We start from the raw sequence: 23,150 nt of genomic DNA, 5'->3' as shown, positions 1-23,150 counted from the left end.
AGGAATGCTGAGACTAACACTGCAGGTTGTCAAGGGATATGGAGTACAAATCCGATGTACTCGCACTCACACTGAGGAAAAGGTGCAGGTGGCAGACCAACAGTCTGGCTTCAGAATGATACCTGGCAGCTTTTGATAGACTAACAAATACCTAAAGTATTTAGCTCAGAGAGTTCTAAATTTATGCTCATTAACATATTGTGTTAGAGAAAAGGATTTGGGCATTTAGCAAATTTGGCCACTAAAGGATCAGATTGGAAACGAGGAATGCTACACAAATGTCCCTAAAAATGTGATGGAAGTGTTTATTTTGGTGGACTGCCAAAAGGAGAATTAATAACAATTTGTCAAAGGGAGCAATTTATTCACTTGGAATTAGTGTGGCTTTGAACGGTCATGGTTGAGTATACCTCAGACCTTGCACTACCCACTCTGCCAAATAATGAGTTTCAGGTAATCAAAGGAAACAATATCAATACACTTCATCTGTAGATAGAAGTTCTGTTTCCGTCGTACGATGCTGGGTATGTCATAGTATACTTTTGGCAGTTTTAGTGGAAAGGAAAATTGTGGAATTTGTGCTGTCACAAACATTCCATACGTGTTTGAAAATGCTTCTGGAATTCTTGTTTTCAGGAAGGAAAACAATGAAGCAGGTGAATTGCTATACCCCCCCCCCTCGAGAACCTCTCCAGGCCAAAACTGTCAGATAAAGAGGGTGATAAATTGTAAGTTAATGGTTTGTTGTATCATGTGTACTACAGTACAAGGTTTAGAAATCTTTTGGGGACTTGATTAATCTTGCACCACCATAGTGGTGTGGATGGTGAAATTACCATTTCACATACTGCTAAAAATATTAAGGGGACTGTGGTATTTCTAGGGGCTGATTCCTAGCGGTGCATCTGTTACAACCTTCAGTCTCCCTTCTGTTCAGGGGTTGAGTCTAGCGTATGTGTTATGCTGGTGTAATGTCCTTGACATGGCAGCTCCCTCACATTATCACAGAGGGAAACTGAAGAATCACTCTGCCATAATTACCCTTAATAACCTTAATACATTAATGTTCGAATGCAGCTTGTTGTCACTGCTGACACATTCCACTAGTCAAAAAGCTGCAATGCTGTCAGCATCACTATCAGTTAGTTGGTTAGTGTTAATTTTCTTGGAAACACTCTGTTGCAGTCTGTTTGATATTTCAACCCAACATTTACTGGAATGATGCAAGCAATCAGCATTGTTTAACATTTGTTCGCATTCAGAGACGAGCAGCACGTCAAGGCCAGAAAATGCCACACTTAGCTTACAATTCATGTCAGAACATCGCACAGTAACAAACTCTGTTTGCAGCTAAAGCAATGGCTTAAAGATGAGGACTGGCAGATGGCTTTGCCTTCTGTTTGAGCATTAGGAATTCAGGGTGAGTCATCTTCCCGCTTCAGAGCTCACCCAGAAAGCAAGCTCAGAGATGTCCCGTGGACCACTCAAGATTTGCCTGAAGACCACATGCAGCAGTGCTGACTCAGAAAGTCAGCAGTGAGTATTCGGGGAGAAGGTTAAGCAACCTAAACACTGCCTCATTGGATAGAAAAGAAGGAGCAATGATGCAGTTGCCAGGCAGGATTTCCACAGATGAAATTTGTCTCAAAGGTCACTTGCCTACATGAGGGGTAGCCAGCTGTTCCCCTGGTGGGCTACCATCCTGCAGAGTTTAGCTTAAGTACCAGTCAAACACACCAGAACCAATTAATCAAGTTGTTTAGGAATGCTTGACGATAACAGGCAGGAGTGTTGTAGCTGAGTTAAAAGTCTGCAGGACAGTAGCCCCTTAGGAGCAGGGTTGGCTACACTTGGTCTACATCTTTAGGATGATTTTCAGCATGGTACCTTGCTTGTGCAGATGTTTGTGCATCTTTTTCAAATTGTAACTCTGTCTCTGTAGACTTGAATAGCCAAAACAACATTTGTTCCATCTTATACAGTTCCACAGTGGTCATAAGTTTTACTTGTGACTAGGCCTGTTCATATTTTTGTATCGCTTTCCTAATGCAACCTCTCACATCAGAGCACTGGCGCGCAGTTTCACGTGCGACTTGAACAGCTGTCGGAGCACTGTCTTTTCAACCATTGGATGTAAGAAGCAAAGGTCACCTCGGCATTTCTGTCTATTCTTGGATTTCAAAACAAACCCTGTGCTTGCAGAATGACCCCCCAAAATAGAGATGGGAATATTCTTTACCTCGATTTCTTGGCCAGCAGCGAGAGAAACTGGAGATCAAGATTAATGGCGGTAGCCATGACATTCTGCACGACAGTGTTTTTAGCACCAGCGCACTTAGACTTGTTCTTTTGTCCCTTTTGAATACCCACCATGCTGTGCATTGCCTGGTTGAATTCAGGAACTAATGTTTAACTCTCTCGCCTTTTTCACTTCGTTGCATTGGAACATTCTCCTAAGGGACAGCTGGAGAGCAACCGCTGGACCACTCCAGTGGAAATTGTTTTTCCATATTTAGTCTTAGAGATGCACACTCAGTTATTGATGCAGGCAAAGGAGGAATTGGGGGTTCTTTATCTGAGGCAAAGACCTATGGGAGTGAGCCATGGTTCTCTCCTTGACACTACACAAGTTTATGTGCATTCTCTGAAATTGATACCAGGCATCTATATATAACTGCTATAAAGTGTTCTCCATCACGTCAAGGCACATGGTTATGTGGAGGGACTGTTTATTGAGGATTTAAGGGGTTCCGACTGGCCTCTAGCGGTGGTCTTGAACTGATGTCGGCTGACCCAGACTCATGACCTTCGCAACAGATGGAAACAAGGGGTGTGTAATCCTATTAACCTAGTGTTACCACTAAACACCCATCAATGCAGCATTCTTTATCTGTACTGTGTATGGTCACTGCAGAACAGCATGAAATGCTGCAGTAGTGTGTACAAAAAGGCTGTGATTGCTAAATGGGCTTGGTGTCTAGGTACACAGTCGAGGTATGAAACATGCATCATGGAGAAAAACGCCAAGGACAGAACAGCCTCAGGTTAACCTTGTTACCGGCTTGCAAGGAATGGTCACTCTAGACGGGCCCTCACATCCCGAACAATGTCTTCTGCCCTCACGCTCGAGCCGAGTGAGCAAGAAAAGCATTTTGATTTAATTACAGCCATGCACGTCTACTAAGAGCTCAGACACCGACTGCTCCCAGTGAATTAGAAACAAGTTGGGTTGATGCCATCTTCCTCAGGCATCGTGATCTGTCTGTTTCCACCCGAGTCTGAAAAGACTCATTTTGCATCTCACTGCGTCTACCTTCTTTTAACATTCTCTCTCAGGTGTAATTGAACATATTCCCTTCATCCCGTCTGCGTCAGCTGGACAGATTGAACACATTAGACACAATGAGAGCAGCTTTAACCGTAATCCAGTGAGAGCATTTCGCTTTATTTCGCTTTCGCTTCTATATCAAAGTCAGCTGGTAATTTGTAATCAAGGTGAGTCTGATATTTCTCTGGTTGTTTGAATTACCTAAGATACTGCCGGCTGGTTTCTGCCTGGAAACAGTGCTTGTATTGTCCTGCAGCCCCCCTTACCCACAGTCGTGACTGCAGGTGAAATTACCTCAGTCTGAGGAGCGACGGACCACCGTTGGAGATAATGAGGGGTTGCGCACCTACAGTCTTGTGACAAGGTCTCTCCATTGCGTTGCAGGAAAATGTGACACCAGTCAACAACCTTATACAAGGCTCTGAAACCCGAGCCTAGTGCTCTCATTGTGTCAGTGAAATGGATCCAGGTTAGAAGCAGAGGAAGAATTGCTGACTACCTTTTGGATCTCCTAATGATTTCCCAGTTATGTTTTTTTTTTGTACTGCATGCACACATTGACTTTTAATGTATGCGCTAGTACCTATATTTACATCAGTGCTGTGTATGCTTTCATGTTTGCTGTGGTGTGCATATTGAACTGTATGTGACCTTGAGAGCTTTGGTTTCACAGTGACTGAATGTCATATATTTAAGCTGGAGATTATGTCCGTATTAGCAGCCATAGACAAGAAACATTATGCATATATGCAATTTAATGAATAATTGTTGCATAAATTTGGTCTGAGAGGTGGATTTTTAGGAGATTAGCTTTGATGGCAAATTACAAATAGTATTTATCCATGGTATAAGCAAAGACCTATAAAGCCTACTATTGACCTTCAAGTTTTTTTCTTTAATCTTGATTTAAGGTTTTTTCCTCTTTTTTTTTTTTAGTTTACAACTGGGATATATGTCTTTGGTGATTGCTGAACCAGGATAACTTTGATCTGGTTTGAAACATGAGATAGTTAGACAAACCCAAAACTGGCCTAATTTTGTAGCTCATACAAGAATATGAAATCTATTAGACATTTACCCAACTAATTGTTTTGTTTACAGTTTATTTTATGGTTCTATTCTAGCCATTAATAAACCATTTACTAAGACTTTCTCCTCAGTAAACTCTTAATTTGTTGCTTATTAAAGGTTAGTAAGCTAGTTGTTAAGATATTGGGCAGGATTGGGGATGTAGAATGTGTGGAATATATGTGCTTTATTGGTAATAATCAACTAGTTAATAGTGAGAAATGGCCCCTATACTGAAGTGCTACCATTTTTTTTTTAAATATCTAGTTTTGCACATCCCTAATGTTTTTTTAATTGCATGATGACAAAACTCATTCTTTTTTCTGAACACTGAGAGACTCTGATACACAATGTTGATGTGACATGATAAGAATAGCAAATTTCCTGAGCATGAGAGTAGCTGCAAATTAATAACAGTTGCTGTGATTTTCTATTAAGTGCTCAAGCATCCCTGTACCCCTCCCCGTATTCGCCCACTCTCTGAGATGACTTTATGGAAGAACGGATGCTGGCAGCAGCCTGTCCTATTAGGATCATCTTCTAACCAAAACACCTATTTTTAGATCAGTGGGTTTGAATGAATTATCAGTGTTGATATTCAGGCAGAAAAATGCCAATAAGTTGTTATGCACTCATGGCCCTTTTACCAGCCAACTCGCACACATTTTCTCACGTTTTTTTTTTTTTCATGCAGTCCATTCATTCTGTATAAATGTAGTGCTTTTTTCCAGCCAAGTGATTGGCGCTGTGCAGCATTACCGTATTTAATGTCTAAGAGACAGTGGCAATTTGAGGATACCTCTTTTAGCTCTTCTCAGAGGATCATTTTAATTAAGAATGTTATGAATATTATGTTATCAATTTACGATTAATGTGGCCCTGTCGTTCAACTGAAGTACGTAACACCTGAGAACCAAACTCTAGAGACTTCTGTCTGAACAGAGTCAGCATGAGGATTTATACAGCATTATAATGAACCATACTTAGAATATTGTCTGGAAATATCCCTTAGAAGGATAAAAAAAACTTTTATTGGCTTACAAACAATTATTTTTGACCAACTTCATAAACTATATGTCGGTGTAACCAAATTTTTAAAGAATTATTTTATTTTTTATTTTTTTTATTTTATTTGTGTCAGTCTTTTTTTTTAATTAACCATTGTGATGTTTGGCCTCTCCTAACTTGTAGGTTTCTTATTACACCTCTAAATCTTGTTAAGGACTTACAAACATGCCTTTAGTGTCTATGGATTATCAAGTGATTTCAGTTAAGAATAATCAGGCTGCAATACTGACCGTCATGCATTAGATAACACATGCGACAGGAAGAACATGTAGGCCTTGATCAGTGGGAAGTCCAGATTGATTCTACAAAGGAGGAGAATCTAAAAGTAATAAACACATCTTGATTACAATAAAACACTGCTTAAATAACTTGTTTATGAGGGTTTTACACTCTTTACGCACTTTATACAAGCAAATCATTGATGCAGTCATTTATAGCAGTGGATCCTCTGTCCAGCAGGTTCTTAGACATGGAGCCTTTAAACATTTAAGCCTATTTTCCATTTCCCATGTGAATCTAAAGTCACAACTGAACTGGCAGTCTATCAAAGCCCTGTCTCTAAGTACAGAATCCGCTTTCTAATCAGATCTCATTACTGTCCTACCTGGCTGAAGTGGGGTTGCGTTCGAGGGCACTAGCTCTCAGACTTTCTGCATAATAGCATCTCACTTGGACCAGTGACGTTGTCCTTGGTTTGCACTTGATACCCAAGATGTAGACTGAGTTTGACGGCTAATCTGAAAACAATTAAGCAGGATTAAAATTGGGCTCTGTGGCTGTTAGGTTGCCTGAGACTGAGATGTTTTGTGATTAAAAAGCTATGCAGCTGATGTTTTCGATGATGGATTTGAGAAGCGGAATATCTGATAAGTCGAAAGGGAAGTTTGGAAGAAATGAAATCTGAACCATCAAGAATTGTTCAGTTAGGTTAAGGGTGATAACACAGTCAAATTGTGGTAAATAAGGAGTGAATTTTTGTAATTCGTTTATTGCATCAACCGATGTCTCAACAGTTGATTGCGAAACTTTGTCTAGGAAGTCTAACAGAGAGTATGAGGAAATTTACTACATGGGAATTGTTAGCAAAAGGTCTGAAGGATGAATGGGTTCAATAAGCACTAAAGTTATAGGCCTAGGCTGGTTTCAGAATGGGGAAGATAAAGGTGGCCTGCTGGGATAGTGAGGTTGTGGACAGTTAATTCCTAGATAGATAGAAAAGGAAGGTTCCTGGCCAATAAGGTGTCATGAATCTGCCTTTTATCTGTCTCATTCAACTGTACATGAGTGGCCCAGATCTTCCTTTAACTGCCCTACATCCAACAGCCTGCTGTTAATTTGAGTTTTCAGTATGGGTCTTGGCGGAAGTCTCCTGTAAAGCTCCAGCTAATTTAATAGCTCCTGTTTCAGTTTAGCCAGGCGGTAGGATGCGGGTTTCATTCAGTAGTTTCTGTTTACTACGGCCTAACATCTTTATTTCATTTACAGTCATGTGGGCGAAGGGTCAACCTGTCAATAGAGGTCGACAGGATGTACGCTGCACCTCATGAACCTATTGCTACTGAAAGAACGGGGCTACAAAATCCTTCCTGTTTGAGACTCAAGTTTTTCATGGATTGAGTCGTGAGGCAATCCATTTAACAGCCCGGGCAGGATGTGTCTCAGAGGGCCGCATGTGTGCATGTCTGCGTCTTTGTTTCTGGGGAGGGAGGCTTAGGAGAGAGCCACTAGTTCCATCTGCATTTGGCATGGGCAGCATTCAAAGCCTGGCCCGTCACAAGCAGCTTGTGTAAGAGCCAGTCATGAGACCGAGGATAACGGCTATATATAACATATCTTAGATAGCAGTAGGCTCAAAGGGAACAGGGCACCCAGATAAGAGCCTATTAGCTCGTAAATGCAAGGAATGAATGAGTAACCTGCAGCTTTACTAGAATAGCGGCGTAACTGAATTGCGCCCAGATCAATCGGTCTATCTCTCCATCCGTAATCCCAGTGGTGTCTCAGATGCTGCATTTGATCGCCCTGTAGTAGGAGATGACAAACAAACTTATAAAGGTCACACTTTGTGTCTTTTCTTTAGCTTTTTACATGCTTTGCCTCTAATTATCCTTAAATTCATTTATAAAATTCCCCAGATAGCTTGAAAACATGCCAGTACACTGTCAGCAATAGGTCAGCATTGCATGGTTGATAGGGCTCTACGATTTCCTCGATGCAGAGTCATAAAAATGGAATTTATTCTAGAATAATTGGAAATGGAATTCATGTCTCTGTGTGAATGAATGGTGGAGACGTGCAGTTCCGTTTACTTCACACGTACTGAAGTCTGTGGATAGTAAACACCGTATATTTGGCCTCAGTATACAGTATGTCTGTTCGAGCCGGTTTCATTCAAGAAAAACTATTGTCATATAACATACAATCGGAGACTTATAGTTCTTCAACCCTCCTTCAAAGCAGAAGTTTGGTTTAACTTGAAGAAATTGTGACAGAAACAGTACTGGTACTAGTATTAATAGAATCCTCATTTAAACATGAGAATGCTTACCAGAATAATTATTAAAATTGAATGAAACCATTAAAATGGAATTAAGAAATTTAATAAAAAACATCATTTAAAATAAAAGATAAAGTGGTAGTTAAGAGAGAAAAATAGCATTTCATAGGGCCTTAAAAGTGCAATTGTTTTTAAAATGTCATTTTAACTTAAAAACAGAATCTAGAAAAAAACCCACAACCGACTAATCTAAAAACGAACCAGATTTTATTTTGGCCTTAGGTTGTGTTTTGAAGATCAAGTACTCCTGGGCCACACGGTCAGGGTTGCACTGATGCAGTAAACTTGCATACACTTACGTGCTTGTTTTTGGGTGTTATCTTGGTGCGCCCTTGGACTCAGACTCTCCGTGCATACTTGTATACGTCAAATGCATACGCAAATCCCCCCTCGCTGCCTGATTGTTGCATGTAATGACCTTTCTTATTATGAGAGCTTTGCGGAACATTTTTTTTTAATGGAGAGTGAATGGAAAGGTCATTCTTGACTCTACAGATCACTGATTAGTCTTTACCGCTTTTGCCTTGAGTAGGTCAGCTTCGCTCATTAACTTTTGTTCATTTAATAGCATCAGTCTAGCGCTAACTGGTGGGATGTGTCCTTTTTTGGTGCATTGAAAATGGCTGGATTTTGTCACCTCGTAATAGAGGTCTAGGTGTAGTGGACTCTGTTAATGGGGTGAACCGGTGGTTTTATCAGCGTGCGAGGCGATTCAGGCACGTGTGAACAGCACCTCTGCTGCTTTCCTTTTAGAGGTCACATATGCTGTTACTACAGAGCGTCAGCAGCAGAGGAGCTTCATGGCTTCCGATTGCATTTGCATAGGGATGGGTGGTATGACCCAGATTTTTTGTGGTATATGTATATGGCAATACAAGTAATTTCATATCGCTGTAAATAGTATGTATTGCAATATACCTGAAATTGATATGCTCTCTGTATATATGGATGGTCACACGGATATGCTGAGAGTATAACCGGAAAAGCAAAGTCACTTCTTCTGTTTCGTGGCATATACCGTCATACCGCCCAGCCCTACCATCACTGCAGCATGCACGCTCGAGCTCGTGACCTTAAACCTTCAGAGCACAAGGAGCTTTTTATTGATTGATATTGAGACTCTCCATAACACAGAAAAAAGAGAGCTGGAGAGAGCAAGAGAATAAAAAGGTTCGGGGGGAAAAAAAAAGATTGATTAGCCGGAGCACTTGTGCTCTTGGGGAGGGGGTCTCAGAGGATGGAGATGAGTCAGTGGCATGTGAGGGGGATGCGTAGAGTGCTAAGTGTGTGTGTGTGTGAGTGTGTGTTTGCATGCTGTCTGCGTGCGTGTTGAGCGAGCACCTTCATTACACACGTGTGCACATGCACAACACCTTCTGGGCTTCTCAAGCAGTCCTTTAAAATGCCGCAGGCGGGAATGGATTTTCTGTTTTTTAAATATTTCACATTTGCAGAAGCCTTCCTGCTGTGATGTCTGACGTTGATTTAAACCTGCATTAATTCTATAAGCATCGCACAGTATTATTAGAGATAGACCGATAAAAGGTTGGACCATATTCACATTTGGTTTTCTTAATGCGTCTGGCATAGTAGCATATGAAAAATGTTGTTGATAATAATAAATGTCATTATTTTGTTATTAATATGATCGCCATACTAATTGGACTGCTGTATAAATTTAAACTAAAATTAACATGTATCAAGGTATAAATAGGCAGCATTTGTGAGCGTAAGAGACTTTCAAAAACCCCAAAGTAGTGCATACTATTAAATGAAATCCAATTCACTAAATAATGTTTATAAAGACTTCCTCCACATGAGAATAAATGAAATGGTGTAGTGATACACAATTAAATTCATTATGTACCTAATAATGTTTATAAAGCGTTATTAAAAACTAAATGAAATGCATCGATTATTATTATGTACCTAAAGCGGTCAGTTCTAGGTATATGCATTGGTATCATTCTCTAGTCTCATTGTTTTCTACACCAGATTTCGTCTGAAGAATTTTCCAACAATAGCTTAGCGAGGTGGATTAAAATACTGCAGATATAATAAGATTGGGCTGAAACGGTGCAGAGGTATAGGCTACAGTATGTGACCTCATTTCATCAGAGCTCAGCAGCTGGTGCTTTAGAGACTCTCTTTGTGAAATCTTTGCTGTTTGATTCCACGCGGTTCGCCGCATTTTGAAACGGGCGACATAAACGCCGCCCTGCTCGTTTTCGCCGCTCGACAAGGCCTAGTGTAAGAAAATAAAGGGAACTGAATAAGTGCGATCATCATCTTCGCAAAACAGAGAGGGCAGAATTCGTGCAAGCAGTCATCAAAAATGCATTGCAGCGGCCCTGTAGAATATTCATGCCGCGGCCTTCTGTAAACCGAAGCAGCTTCGCACCAGGTGTCCTCCAGGTATCCTCTCCGCAAACAGACGGCCACTGGCAAAATGATCCGAGCGCAACATGCAAGCTCCTCCTCTCGCATGGAGATTTTAAGGCATGTGTGGTTTTCCGCTGTACCCCTGGGGTTTAGACCACTTCCCTTCTCACAGTACTTATTGACACAGACACACACACACGCTCGGTTCTTTATATCTCTCTCACACACACACACACGCACACACTTTATCTCTCTTCTCGATCAAACATGCGAAGGATGTGCAAAACTGCCTGTTTTCTAAATCGGGGTTGCCGGAACAAGGAAGGCCGCTTCGAGTTCGCCTGACCCCAATCAGACGCACGTTTCAAAGGGACCTTTACGTAAGGCACGTTCTTATGTTCAAAAGTGCTTAGATGGAGTGCAACGTCGCGAAAACAGAAAATGGGTCTTGAGAAAAGTCATTTTGAGACTATTTTTAGCAAAAACGCTGCTCCGAAGGCACGAGCGAGAGGGATTTACCATGAAAACAGCTAAAGCGTACACACTGTCAGCATGTTAAATAAAGCGTAGACGCTCTAAATATGAAAAGTAAAACTAAAAGTAAGCGTTCGATTTTATTCCTGTTTCTTAGGAGTTTATCCTGCCGCAAACCCAAAATCCCACAGCTTTGGTTTTTAAAACAAGGATGTGCAACCGTTGCTTTTTGTCTTCTCTCAGCTCTCAGTTCATTAGCTGTAATGAAGTTGTGCTGAGGGTTAGTACTAATTCAGATGACTGTTACGAGCTCAGGACCTTCGCAGTCACGGCATGTCTATTGATTTCCCAGCGTTTACGGCCGAGTGCGTTCTTTTCAGATGTGTCCTCTGATGTCGGCCTTTTGACCTATCATTTTTTTTCTCCCTTTCGTTCTCAGTATGGGGAAGAGGAGGTCTGCTCAGACCGCCTGGATGCTGACTTCCCTGACTTTGACCTCTCGCAGCTGGACGCCAGTGATTTTGACTCCGTGAACTGCCTCAGTGAGCTGCATTGGTGCAACGAGCACTCAGATCACTCCCCTGCCTCCATACAGTACAGCGGCGGAGACCCAGAGCTATTCGAGGTGGGAGCCGTCATCTGCACTCGTGTTGATTGGCCGTATGCGTAATTCTGCCCTCCGATTGGTTGTTTGGACAGTAATCGTGGCAGGACTCAATAGGTCACTATTCAAAGTTATGCAGTTAATATGAAGTTGCAGTCCCAAGCCTTTTTTGCGTTCACTACCCATAAAACCATTTAGCATTATGTCAAGATTAAGGTCTCATGTTTCTTAGTAAGGGGATAGTTAACCCAAAAAATATGTCATAATTAAGTTAATCAATATTTACATATATATACAGCACTTAATTCCAAGTCATAGGAAAAGATTTACTTTACAGAATTATTGATCCATGCTCAGCACATCAAGTATAATATCTTCTGGTTACCATATTTGATCTATGTATATGCATTCTATAATAAAATGAAAGTTATGGTTGCATGGACGTTTAATGGCTAAGCAATGTGAAATTATTACAAATACTAGAATACTTTCATTCGTTGGATTAAAGATGAGTAAATTATGAGTGAAGCCGTGGCCTAGTGATTAGTGCATATGCACACACGTGGGTGTTGTAGGTTCGAGTCTGTCCAGCGACTCTTTTAATCCCCATTTTCCCTACTTTTAAGCCATTCTCCACCGTTTCTGCTTTAGAAAGAGGTAAAGAATTGCCTTAGACTTAAACGAACTGTGTAAGTGTTGGTTTTCCTTATCTTTGCTTTGCAGAGGACTTGCCTTCATTTTCTTTCTTGTTGTTTCAGGAAGAAAATGCGGCACTGCTCGCTGCCCTCACAGACAGCCTGGACGGCATTGTTGAGGACGGAGTCGGGGGTCTGTCTGTGTTCCCTTCGCTGGGGGACGACCCTGAGGAGGGCGAGGAGGAGGAAGATGACCTCCCTTTGGACAGTGAGCCCTTCCCTGGCTCATTGAGCCCAGAGACAGAAGACCCATCTCTAGTAAGAACCCTTCCTTCCTGTTTAAGGTGGATTTGGATGGGCCTCTGACTACCCCACAGCATGGGTATGATAGGCAACACAGGTCTGAATTTTTCTCATTTTGGGCTTTTTGTTTCTTTTTAAGCAACCGATCTAACAAGAATCCTCTTCACAGGCAGGGATGTGGACACCGATTTTATGTTTTTACGAACCTGAGGCTTTCATTTTCCCACACTTCCCATTGCTCTTTTCTTCTTCAGAGCCTCATAAGAAAGTACCTTGGCGATACCATGGTATTGTGATAGTATCTGATGGCAATAACGCGGTACTTCGATATATTCTATGGCAGTTTATGAATTCCAATAGTACTGAAATTGTACGCTACCTCAGTTATACCTTTCAGTAATAATTCACATTTTAAAATAGGGATGTAATTATTCGCTCATCAATGTGAGTGATACATTTTCTTTTAACAAAGGCGAGACAAACTATTAACGAAAAGGTGTCCTGTTATCATTTCTCCGGCTGCACATTTCTTTGTGAAATTGAAATATGTCAAAAAACAAAACTAAATTATCATTGTAAAACAATAAATAAATAATACAAAAGAGTAATTGTATAAACAAAGGCTCTGCTTGTGCTCTTTCCATTTAAAATTAGAGGCAAGCACTGCATTTTACATTTAGTCATTTTGCAGACACTTTTATCCAAAGCGTGATTTTAATCACGATCCAAAGGAAAAAAATGCCGCATTCATGCATTATAAACAGTTTTTAATTTAAGTTCAATTGTATAATTCCGAAATTTGAGGCAAAAACAAACAAAATGGTCTGCGTTTCGGTGGTTCCACATTTAAATACTACTTTATGCATTCTACAGAGGCGAGATGAAAATAAAATACAGTCTAAACCGTTCTGTCAGCTCGGGGTGCATTGTTACATCCCTATTTTAAATTGAAATCGTAATAATGTTTCACAATTTTAGCTTTTTGCTTTTTCAAATAAACGTAGCATTGGTGAGCCTCACCAACCTTCTCTAACTAACCTTGGCCAAACAGTAGCGCACTTCAAAGAATCCCTTGGCATTACCATCATGATAGTGTCCAAAAGCCTGGTAATACCATGGTACTTTTTTAGGGAATGCTCATAACTACTTTCAGGTCACGAAATGGACTTTAAATGGACTGCAGCAGCTCTCTTTGCTCCATTTTCCCACCTTTTTATGAGAGGACTCAACTCTCATCTCTTTCTTTAGACACTACTTCCTGGAACAAGTTGGTGTGTTTGTTATCTGTCGCTCTCAGCTCACAGACCCCAACAATTTAATCTGTGTACGTTGCGAAACCAGTTATAACAGTTATTACCCGTTGCACAGCTTTTCATTTTTACTTTCTTCCTCTCTCTTTTTTTCACTGCTTTTCCTGAACAATTGGTTGTCATGTCCTGTATTGCACTGTGGCTGTTTTTCCAGTTTGTCTTGTGATTTTTACCTTAGAGACTGCTAGTAGTACTTGCAGTAATGACTGTCTTACATTTCACTCAATACCCTTCACAATTCACATTGTTCTAGGATTGCATTGTTTGATGAAAGGCCACCATCTGATTACTGAGATAACCATTGCCTCGGTGATACCAGAAAACGCTAACTTGCAGGGTGTAGCACCAAATTATACAAGAGATGTCTGAAGGAGGGACAAATTATTCTTAAATTGATGAAAATTATGTGTATTCATCCGAGAATAAGACTACTTTTTTGGTGCCACTAGGACTGAAAATAACAATAATGTTAAAAGTTTTTCCATGAAAACTATCATTCGCATTCATGCAACATGGAAAAAAGCTCTAAACAAAACATGTGCGTTATGAAAAGTAGCGCTTTGCAATAAGGTGCAAAACATTGATGAATTCGTTATCATAAACCGACGCTGAACAATTTTTAATTGGCTTATAAATATACCATCAGCCTTTTTTCACTGCGTTAGTATTAATTTATACAACTTGAAATGTTAAAAAATGTATTATTTATACACTACTGTTCAAAGTCTGTTCAAAGATTTCTGAAGAGTCATGTGACACTAATGCCATGACAGATTTTTATTTTTTTTTACAATATACTGCATCAAACAAATGCAGCCTTGTGGTAAGCACGATATGTTAATAGTAAATTCTTCCATTTAAATTAATAATTTGGTCCAATGCACTTACTGTAGTGTACTTATTGTACTATTTATAAAAACATTGGTAGCACTTTATTTTACAGTACTGTTCCACATGTACTTGCTGTGTACTTACTGTAGTAATTACAATACTATCCTGTAATAACTAGGTAATAATCCTGTAATAATATGTAATAACTATCCTGAACATACCCCTAAACCTAACCTCATATTACCAGTGCTTTCCTGGGTATGTACACTGTAAGTACATTATTAGTAAATGTACTGTAAAATAAAGTGCTATCTATATGTAATTACATCTGTAATACATTATTACACCTTTCCTACCACCAAACCTGTCCTTAACTTTACCTGAATCCACCTCAATAGCAGCAAAAGTTAATAAAGTTATCGAATCTCCCCCTCCAAGTCTAGACAGATGCGTTTCCCTGTTAGATGATTCAGTAATAATGGGATAGTTCCAGTCTAATTTAGCTTCCTCCTCGAGTCTCGATGCAAGCGTTTAGTCTGGGTGTAAGAGCTGAGAGCCCCCTCTGCTGGCGATGGCCGCAGTTACACCTCAACCCCTAAATGAGGCCAGTCTGTGTGCAAAACAAGGGGTGCATTGAAGAACCAGGAACAGGGGCAGCGGAGCACATGTTTTCATGGCATAGATGGCCAGTGCATGCCAAAACAGTTTGGTACACAGGAGCTGAAACCCTCAGCGCCCCTTCAGTTTCCTCAATGGACACTGAGAGACGTGGACAGACCTGCCAAGTTGGCACATTAACAATCACTTAAGGGACTCAGCAATGCTTTGCTGCTTCTTACTTTGCTTTCTCTGGTTGCGCCGGACTTGCATTTCAGACTTTCCAGTAACTCGAACGTCTTGTTCTTACAGTGACTGCAGCGCAACGTGTTTCTCTCGATCTGTTTGAATGCAAAATGCAACCTTTCTTGAATTTGTAAAATGCACCGTGTGTCGTCAAATTATAACCCCTCGCCTCTCGTTCCCTCCACAGCTTAAAAAGCTCCTGTTGTCGCCCCCTAATGTGCCTGCGGGCCTCGATTCGCACAAAGACGTGCATCGCCATAGCAGCAGGAGCCGACACGTCAAACCCGTGAGGCCCGTGCTAAAGGTGAGAGGAAGCTCCGGCTCAAAACACGTGACGCCATAATAGGAAATGGATTTAAAGCGCCCCTATTATGGATTTTTGAAACTGAGCTTTCATGCGGCGTGTAACACAGCTCTAAGGGAATGAAAACATTCTGCATCTGAAAGTGCACTGTGTGTAAAGTTATTGTCTCTCAAAAGAAAGAGATGACTCTGAATCATTGAAATGAGTCGAATCCCAAGCTGTTTCATTTCTAAATGAAACGTTAGCACGTCGTCCGCCCGCTTGTTGATCTTTTCGGGTTGGTCTGAATGAAAATGCTAATTCATTCGTCACCACTAGGTGCCGCTTATGGAGCATTTAAAGCTCACAAACACTGAGGGAGTTTGGAAAAATCAATCACTGAATGAATTTTTTGTGAGTCGTTGAACAAACGAAGAAAAAATAAATGAAAGTGTTTTTTAACCTTGAATTATGAACCTTTCATAACCCATATTAGCGACACTTTAACTACCTCAGTGTTAGCACGCATGCTATTCGGTACCGTATCCTCACCGCAATGCTAATGCCTAATTAGCTTATGCCAGCCTGTAGAAACCACAGCGAGGATTTGCGCTTCAAAGTTCCAGAGCCTGTAAAGACTGCGGTTCCTCATTCAGCCGCTCCGCTTTGGCACGCCTCACCTCGGCTAAGGCCGCTGTCGCATTAGAGTTGAGTGCAGCCATCTGTCATAGCAAAGCCACAGCCTCTACCCAGCCTAAAGGGCAATGTTCACTGGGTTTGAGATTACTTAAAAGAACAAGCAGTAGTTCTTCAGATACCGAGAGAATATCTCGCAACTAACCTTGGCACATTTGTCACAGTAAACTTAGAGCGAAGTACACTCTGAAATAGACTCTAGGGGTTCAGCTGCCCCTCGTGCCTCGCGTGTTTGCTCGTTTCATAAGGGCGTTACAAATCGCTGCATGCCACTGACGAATGCCATGAGCAAGCGCTTCACGTTATAACCGTTGCAAAAGGGCAGTTTTTCATTTTAGTGATACAACAGCTTTGGCACATATTTATTTTATTTTAGATTTTTTACTAATTAAAGGTATTACTGTTTTATATTTATTTTATTTTACTGTAATAATTGAGTGTGTAATATTTACTGCTATAATAGAGTTCGATATAAAATCTAAAAACTGATGAATGTAAATGTATATAAATGTGTATTTAAAAATAATATAAATATATATATTGTTTATAGTTTGTATAAATATACAAACTATTAACAGTGTAAAATTATGCATGTGTATATTATATATATATATATATATATATATATATATATATAAGTATAAGTACAACATGTATCTATTTAATAAAAATATATTTACAGATTAAATATATATATAATATAAAATATATGTAAATATATAATTGTATATACATTTATCTGTTTACAGTATGTATTTATATATGCATAATACATACACACAGTACACATACATATATTATGTAACCAAAACCTTTAATTTTGGATGCAATTAATTAATTTCTAGTATTTATCAAAGTGATTGTGGAAAAGATTTTTGTGGAAAACCATGATAATTTTTTTTTCAGGGTGCTTTGATCCTCTGCATACAGAAAACACATTTATTTTAAATTGGATTTTTTTTTGTAACACTGCAAATATCTTCAGTGTCATCTTTGATCAATTTAATATGTCCTTTTTGAATAAAAACATTAATCTTACTGAGCCCAACGTTTTGAACAGTAGTGTACATTTTAAATGATTATTTCTGTTATTTATGTCCTTTACAATATTGCCGTTGACAGCTTTTCATAAATGCAGTAATTCACCTGAGGTTGTGTGTAACGTGATTTTACCGCTCCGCTTCACGCTGAGACTAGCAACATCATAAAATCACGTGATGCACAACCTCTTGAGCCTTATTGCTTTATTACATTTCGTTGTGTTCATATTAAATTGCGTTTAATATCAAAAGATTAAAGGAAACGTCTCCTCCTCCCTCAGCAGAAGGACAAATCAAGCACACAGGAGCGTAAGCCCCGGCCGACGAGGCCCTCCGGACGACTTTGCACTGAACTCCACCGCCACCTCACCACCGAGGACCAGCCCTCCGCCGACACAGAGGAAGAGGAGGATGAAGAAGACAGCGACTCGGAGGAGGAAGAGGAGGAGTCGTCCGGCAGCGAGGGCGAGGGCGAGAGCGCGGCGAGCATCGAGCCGGCGAGGCCCCAGTTCTCCTCGGAGAAAGAGCTGCACTCTGTAGTGGAGCTCATCAAATACATGCACACGTACTGCCTGCCCATCCGCAAACAGGCCAGCTGGGATCGCAAAGAGCGCAAGGCCAAGCCCGAGAGCTCTCCGGTCCCCCGCAGCCTTCCCGTGATCCCTCAGAAAGCGGCTCTCCAGACCAGGCCGAGGGCCCCTTTCACTCGCCGCAGAGAAATCAAAGCCCACTCCCTGCTGAAGGAGCTGCTGGAGGCCGTCAGCTCCTTCGACGTAAGCAAGCCTTACCGAATGCACAGCCCTCCTTACATCCACTGCAGAGGGGCCACGGCTCGGCCCGGCGCTGAGCTTACTTCCTCCCCCAAAGACTCGGACAGCGAGAGCTCGCAGAAGGCCGCAAAGCGCCCCAAGAGCCCCGAGCCGGAGGAAGGCTCTTTTTCGGTCAGGCGTTCTCGACGGCTGGCCTCCTTCCCCAGCCGGTTCGCTAAGAGAGTGCGCGTGATCGGCGTCGGCCAATCGAGCGAGAAGGAGAACGCGGTCAAACATCCTCCCGCCGAGCCTCCTTCTGATAACAGCCAGAAGAGCGGCTCTCACAAGACGCCTGAGGTCCGTGACCCCTGCTGCAGTGATGGTAAGACCTGAACGAGTATAGGTTCACATAGCAGCAGCACTTGTTTATTTAAAAAAAACATTGTGTTTAATTCATGATTCGTGCTTCAGTACGTCATGACTCATTCGGTTACTTATTCGGTTGCTGAATTAAAATATTTGAAAATGTCATTGATCACTTACATCCATGTCGTTCCAAACCTGATTGTCTTGAAACACAATTAAAGCTAATTTAATGTTAAAGTAATGAACAGAAAAAGTATGAAAGCCATCGTCAGAGTACTCCATCTTCCATCAGTGGTTCAATCTGACAAGAATACTTTTTGCATGCAACCAAATAGAGCATTTTGATGATGTCTTTCATACTTTTCTGGACCTTGGCGGTCAAGCCTCCCGGTTTTCATCCGAAATAAATAAAAGTGGCATATCAAGCAGGTCCCCGGTGCGTTTCCCGACCAAAGAAACGTGAAAAAAGATCAACCCAGTAACTGTTTTAGCATGCATTTTCTGCAAGCTTCTGAAAAACGACTGATCTCGCTCACTTAGTGATGTGGCAAAGGGATCTCATTATAATAATACCGCCACTTAAACTGTACGTTTCCACCCAAGGAACCGCCATTTTAATTTCGCAAGCGACAGTGGTGTACCGGTATAAAGTGAAACATGCTAACAGAGGAGACGAGAGATTTGTTGATTTATTTACACTAACTTATATTGTTGCTGCCACACAGATCTAATATAAACGTGTCATTTATTTCATTTATTTATATGTAATTTACCTTTACAGAAATAATTAACCAACTGTTTTTGTGTCACGTTTGAATGCGTTAATCATGACAATCAGGTACGAGATGTACTGGCGCAGATCTGTTCTGGAAAAGGAAAAGGGGGCGGGGAGCAGCAGCAGCTCATTTGCATTTAAAAAGACATTATTGGCATAAAAGGCATTTTGAGCTGAATCTTTACAGACACGTTCTGGGGACACCAAAGACTTATATTAAATATTGTAAAAAGGGGCATAATGTGTGTCCTTTAAATTGTGTTCCGAAGATGAACAAAACAGGTTTGGAATGACACAGAGATTTATAGTTTATTTATAGTGCAGATATGTGTTAGTGTTACAGTAGACTTTATGAACTTAAAAAGACAACTTAATATGGTTCCGGCACTGAAAAATACGTTTAATAGAGATGTCAGTAGCAGTATTGATATGAATGACACTTTTTGTTGTTTCTACATGAATTCATTTGGAGATTTAATTTGAAATTATGTCTATATAAATCATATAAATATTATATTAATATGTATTTAATCACAATTAATTAATCGCAATTATATCAGTTTACAGCACGAAATTATATCAAATATAGATCTGATATTAATCTGTCTCGCCATTCAAATTGAAAAATGTTATTAATTGTAATATTAATATTTAGAAAACGTGTGGCCACATGTTAGTCATATTTTCTTGTCGCCTAGCAAAATAGTGTTACATGAATTAAATGAAATAATGAATAATTAAACTTTCTTACTAAACCTGTTCATTAGTACATATGTACAATTATATATATGTACGTACGTATAAATAATTTATATAATTTACATTTCTGCGTTTGTATTTGCCAGTAGATTAGAACGTTTTGGTTTGGAAATGTAGTGATGCTTTTAAAAACTCATTGCACTCATGAACCATTAAGCATGATTTTAATATTCAGAGAGCCAGTTCAAGAGCTGCGTGTGCTGCTGAGATCTCTAACAGTGACGCTGTCTGTTGTTCTGATTGCAGAGAAACGCTCCTGCCTCTGTCTGCCGCTGGCGTCTAAATCCAACGGGTGTGTGTTCCATTCATATCTAATCTATTCTTGAGCCCTGGAACACTTCCAGGCCGACAGTTTAAGACCACCGCTGGACTCCGTCCATCTTCAAAATTGCCCAGAGGAAGCTTGTAGAGTTGCTGTTTTTACATAACAAAACACTCGCTCTCTCGCAGTAAAACTTTTCTATAAATAGCCCTGAGGTTCGTCTACCAATTACAGTCATTTGTTGTTCTCTGCATATACATAGCTCAGACGTGGTGTGAAGTAAAACAACCAAGATCAATCAAACCCTGCTCCAAACGTCATTAGAAGACAAATATAAACCTCTGAAACAGCAAATCTGATGCATTATGTTTTTGAGACTCTCTCTCTCTCTCTCTCTCTCTCTCTCTCTCTCTCTCTCTCTGTGTTTTTCTTGCTCACGTACGAGTTTAATAGAGTTTAATAGGTGCAATCTTTTTCTGTATTTTTCTGATCAGAGACACGCAGTATGCCAACAAGCCCTTTGAGCAGACTCTCTCTGTGGAACTGTGCGGCACAGCAGGTAATATAACGCCCTCAGTGAGGGGTATTTTTATAAGCGTGCCGTTTTTTTGGCATTGTGTTGAGCTGTTAGCGCTTGATTCACCTCGTACGTTCTCACACATGCTAGTAGCTTGCCAGTTGCACGGGATTTAAAACGTAGATTACGACATTTGGCTAAATGAGTATATTTATGTTACCGTTGAAAAGTTCAGCAAGTTTTATTTTTAATTTTATTGAAAGAAACGCTCACCAAGGCTGCATTTATTCGATCAAAAATACAGTAAAAATCAGTAATGCTGAGAAATATTATTGGAACTTAACATGCCTGTTTTCTATTTGAATGTATGTTAAAGTGTCATTTATTTTTGTGATCGAAGCTGAATTTTCAGCATCATTACTGCAGTCACGTGATCCTTCAGAAATCGTTCTCATATGCTGATTTTCTGCTCATTATCAGTAAATCAATACATTTAATTGAAATGGAAATCCTCAGCAACATTAGAAAATTGTTTACTGTCATCTTTAAACAATGTAATGTGTTATTGCAGAGTAAAAGTAATACATTTAAAAAAAGTAAATACATGCAGTGTTTCTGTATGTGCGTGCAGTTTTCTGAAGCTGAACATAGTTTTTATGTTTATGTGAACAATAGCACTGGAGATAACGGCCTCAGCAACCGCCGCTAATAATATCTGATTCAAGTTAATCTTTCATTATTATATATTACACATGCTTAATATTATGTATGACTCTTTTTGTAAGCTTTATTAATTACGTTCATTTTCTGCCCGTCGTGCGCTGCGACTAATAACGGAGCGCTATGTGATGTTCGAGCGCGTTTGCTGGTGATTAATGAGCGTGTGTGTTTTCCAGGCCTGACTCCCCCCACCACACCCCCCCACAAACCAGTGGAGGACGAGCTCTTCAAACCCGACGGGAAAGCCGAGCTCGCCACCAAGAGCTCGTGCCTGGCGCGGGCGCACATACGCAAGCTCCCAGAGCAGACGGAGCTGTACGCCCAGCTGCGCCGGATGGGCCAAACGGGCGACGCGGATACTAAGGGAGGGACGCAGCGGGCGTACGGGGACCACGATTACTGCCTGTCGGGTCAGGGAGAGAACTGCAAGGCGGCGACGGCACTCGGCTCTCGGTGCCGTGAAGAGGAGGAGATGGCCGTGAAGGACGAGGAGGTGGAGGGACCTGAGGAGAGGCTCCTAACGAACTGCCAGCAAAAGACTGAGGCTGATTCGCTCGTGGCATTGTTCTCACCCGGTCCAGAGCAGACCAGTCAGCCCTCGCCCGTCCGCTCTCCCACCCCGGAGCTGGATGCCCAGTCCCCAGTGTCCTGTTCGCCCCCTTCCCCTGGCTGCAAACTCCCCTTCAGGTACTTTGTTGAAGTCTGAGCTTCTGACTAAAAGTGCAGTAGGGTGCCACTTAAAGGGTTAAAGGAACAGTTCACCCAAAAATGAAAATTCGGTCATCATTCACTCACCTTCAAGTAGTTCCAAACCTGCATGAACAAGCTGTTTTGGTCACCATCGATTTTTTTTCCTGCTATGGAAATCAATGGTGACCAAGACAACCTGGTTACAAACTTTGTTGTTGACAACTGAATAAAACATTTTTGGGTGAACTATTTCTTTAAGCCCAGTTCACACGAAGAACGGTAACGATAAAGATGATCATTATCAGTATAAAAAAATAGAAGGTTCCGCACCGCAACTATAACGATAAAGGCACAGAGAAACAATATCATTGGAAAAAAAACTGATGAACTATATAAACATTTACAGCCAATCAGAATCCGTCGTGTTCTCATGACCTCAAGAATTTAAAGCGATATCATTCACCATGTGGACAGTAATATAGTTATCTTTATCGTTATCGAGCTGTGAACGGGCCTCTCCTCGACCCCAAAATGAACATTTTGTCATTAATCACTGACCTCCGTGTCGTTCCAAACCTATAAAAGCTCGTTTTCGGGAACACAATATTTTGGATAAAAACCAGGAGGCTTGTGAATGTCCCATTGACTGCCAAGTAATGAACACTGTCAAAACCCAGGAAAGTATGAAAGACGTGATCAAAAATAGTCCATCTGCCATCAGTGGTTTTTCAATATGTCTCCACTGTTTGGTTCAGCATCGGTGTAGCTCCTAGACAGTCAATAGTACAGTCACGAACCTCCTGGACTTCATCCAAAATATCTTAAATTGTTTTCCTGAAGACAAATTAAGCTTTTTCGGGTGATTAATGAAATTTTAATTTGGGATGCAG

The 23,150-nt window shown here is 40.8% G+C and overlaps 1 protein-coding gene across 6 annotated transcripts in view; it reads left to right on the top strand.

The window, feature by feature from the left end:
- Positions 1-23,150, top strand: part of LOC122357911 (peroxisome proliferator-activated receptor gamma coactivator 1-beta-like) — a 94,973-nt gene that overhangs the window by 64,761 nt on the left and 7,062 nt on the right. For 3 of the 6 annotated variants that reach the window (XM_043257572.1, XM_043257574.1, XM_043257573.1), the window contains exons 13-19: positions 11,317-11,502; positions 12,240-12,434; positions 15,591-15,707; positions 17,704-18,553; positions 20,318-20,363; positions 20,828-20,892; positions 21,747-22,257. In XM_043257572.1, the coding sequence (XP_043113507.1) occupies positions 11,317-11,502; positions 12,240-12,434; positions 15,591-15,707; positions 17,704-18,553; positions 20,318-20,363; positions 20,828-20,892; positions 21,747-22,257 (1,970 nt within the window). The remainder of the gene's footprint in view (positions 1-11,316; positions 11,503-12,239; positions 12,435-15,590; positions 15,708-17,703; positions 18,554-20,317; positions 20,364-20,827; positions 20,893-21,746; positions 22,258-23,150) is intronic. The other 3 variants (XM_043257575.1, XM_043257577.1, XM_043257576.1) reach the window with 3 other exon arrangements.

The sequence above is a fragment of the Puntigrus tetrazona genome, chromosome 14 (genome assembly GCF_018831695.1).
Source record: "Puntigrus tetrazona isolate hp1 chromosome 14, ASM1883169v1, whole genome shotgun sequence".
Classification (NCBI taxonomy): Eukaryota; Metazoa; Chordata; class Actinopteri; order Cypriniformes; family Cyprinidae; genus Puntigrus; species Puntigrus tetrazona.
The sequence above is the reverse complement of the archived record's forward strand: the minus strand, read 5'-3'. Positions and strand labels throughout refer to the sequence as shown.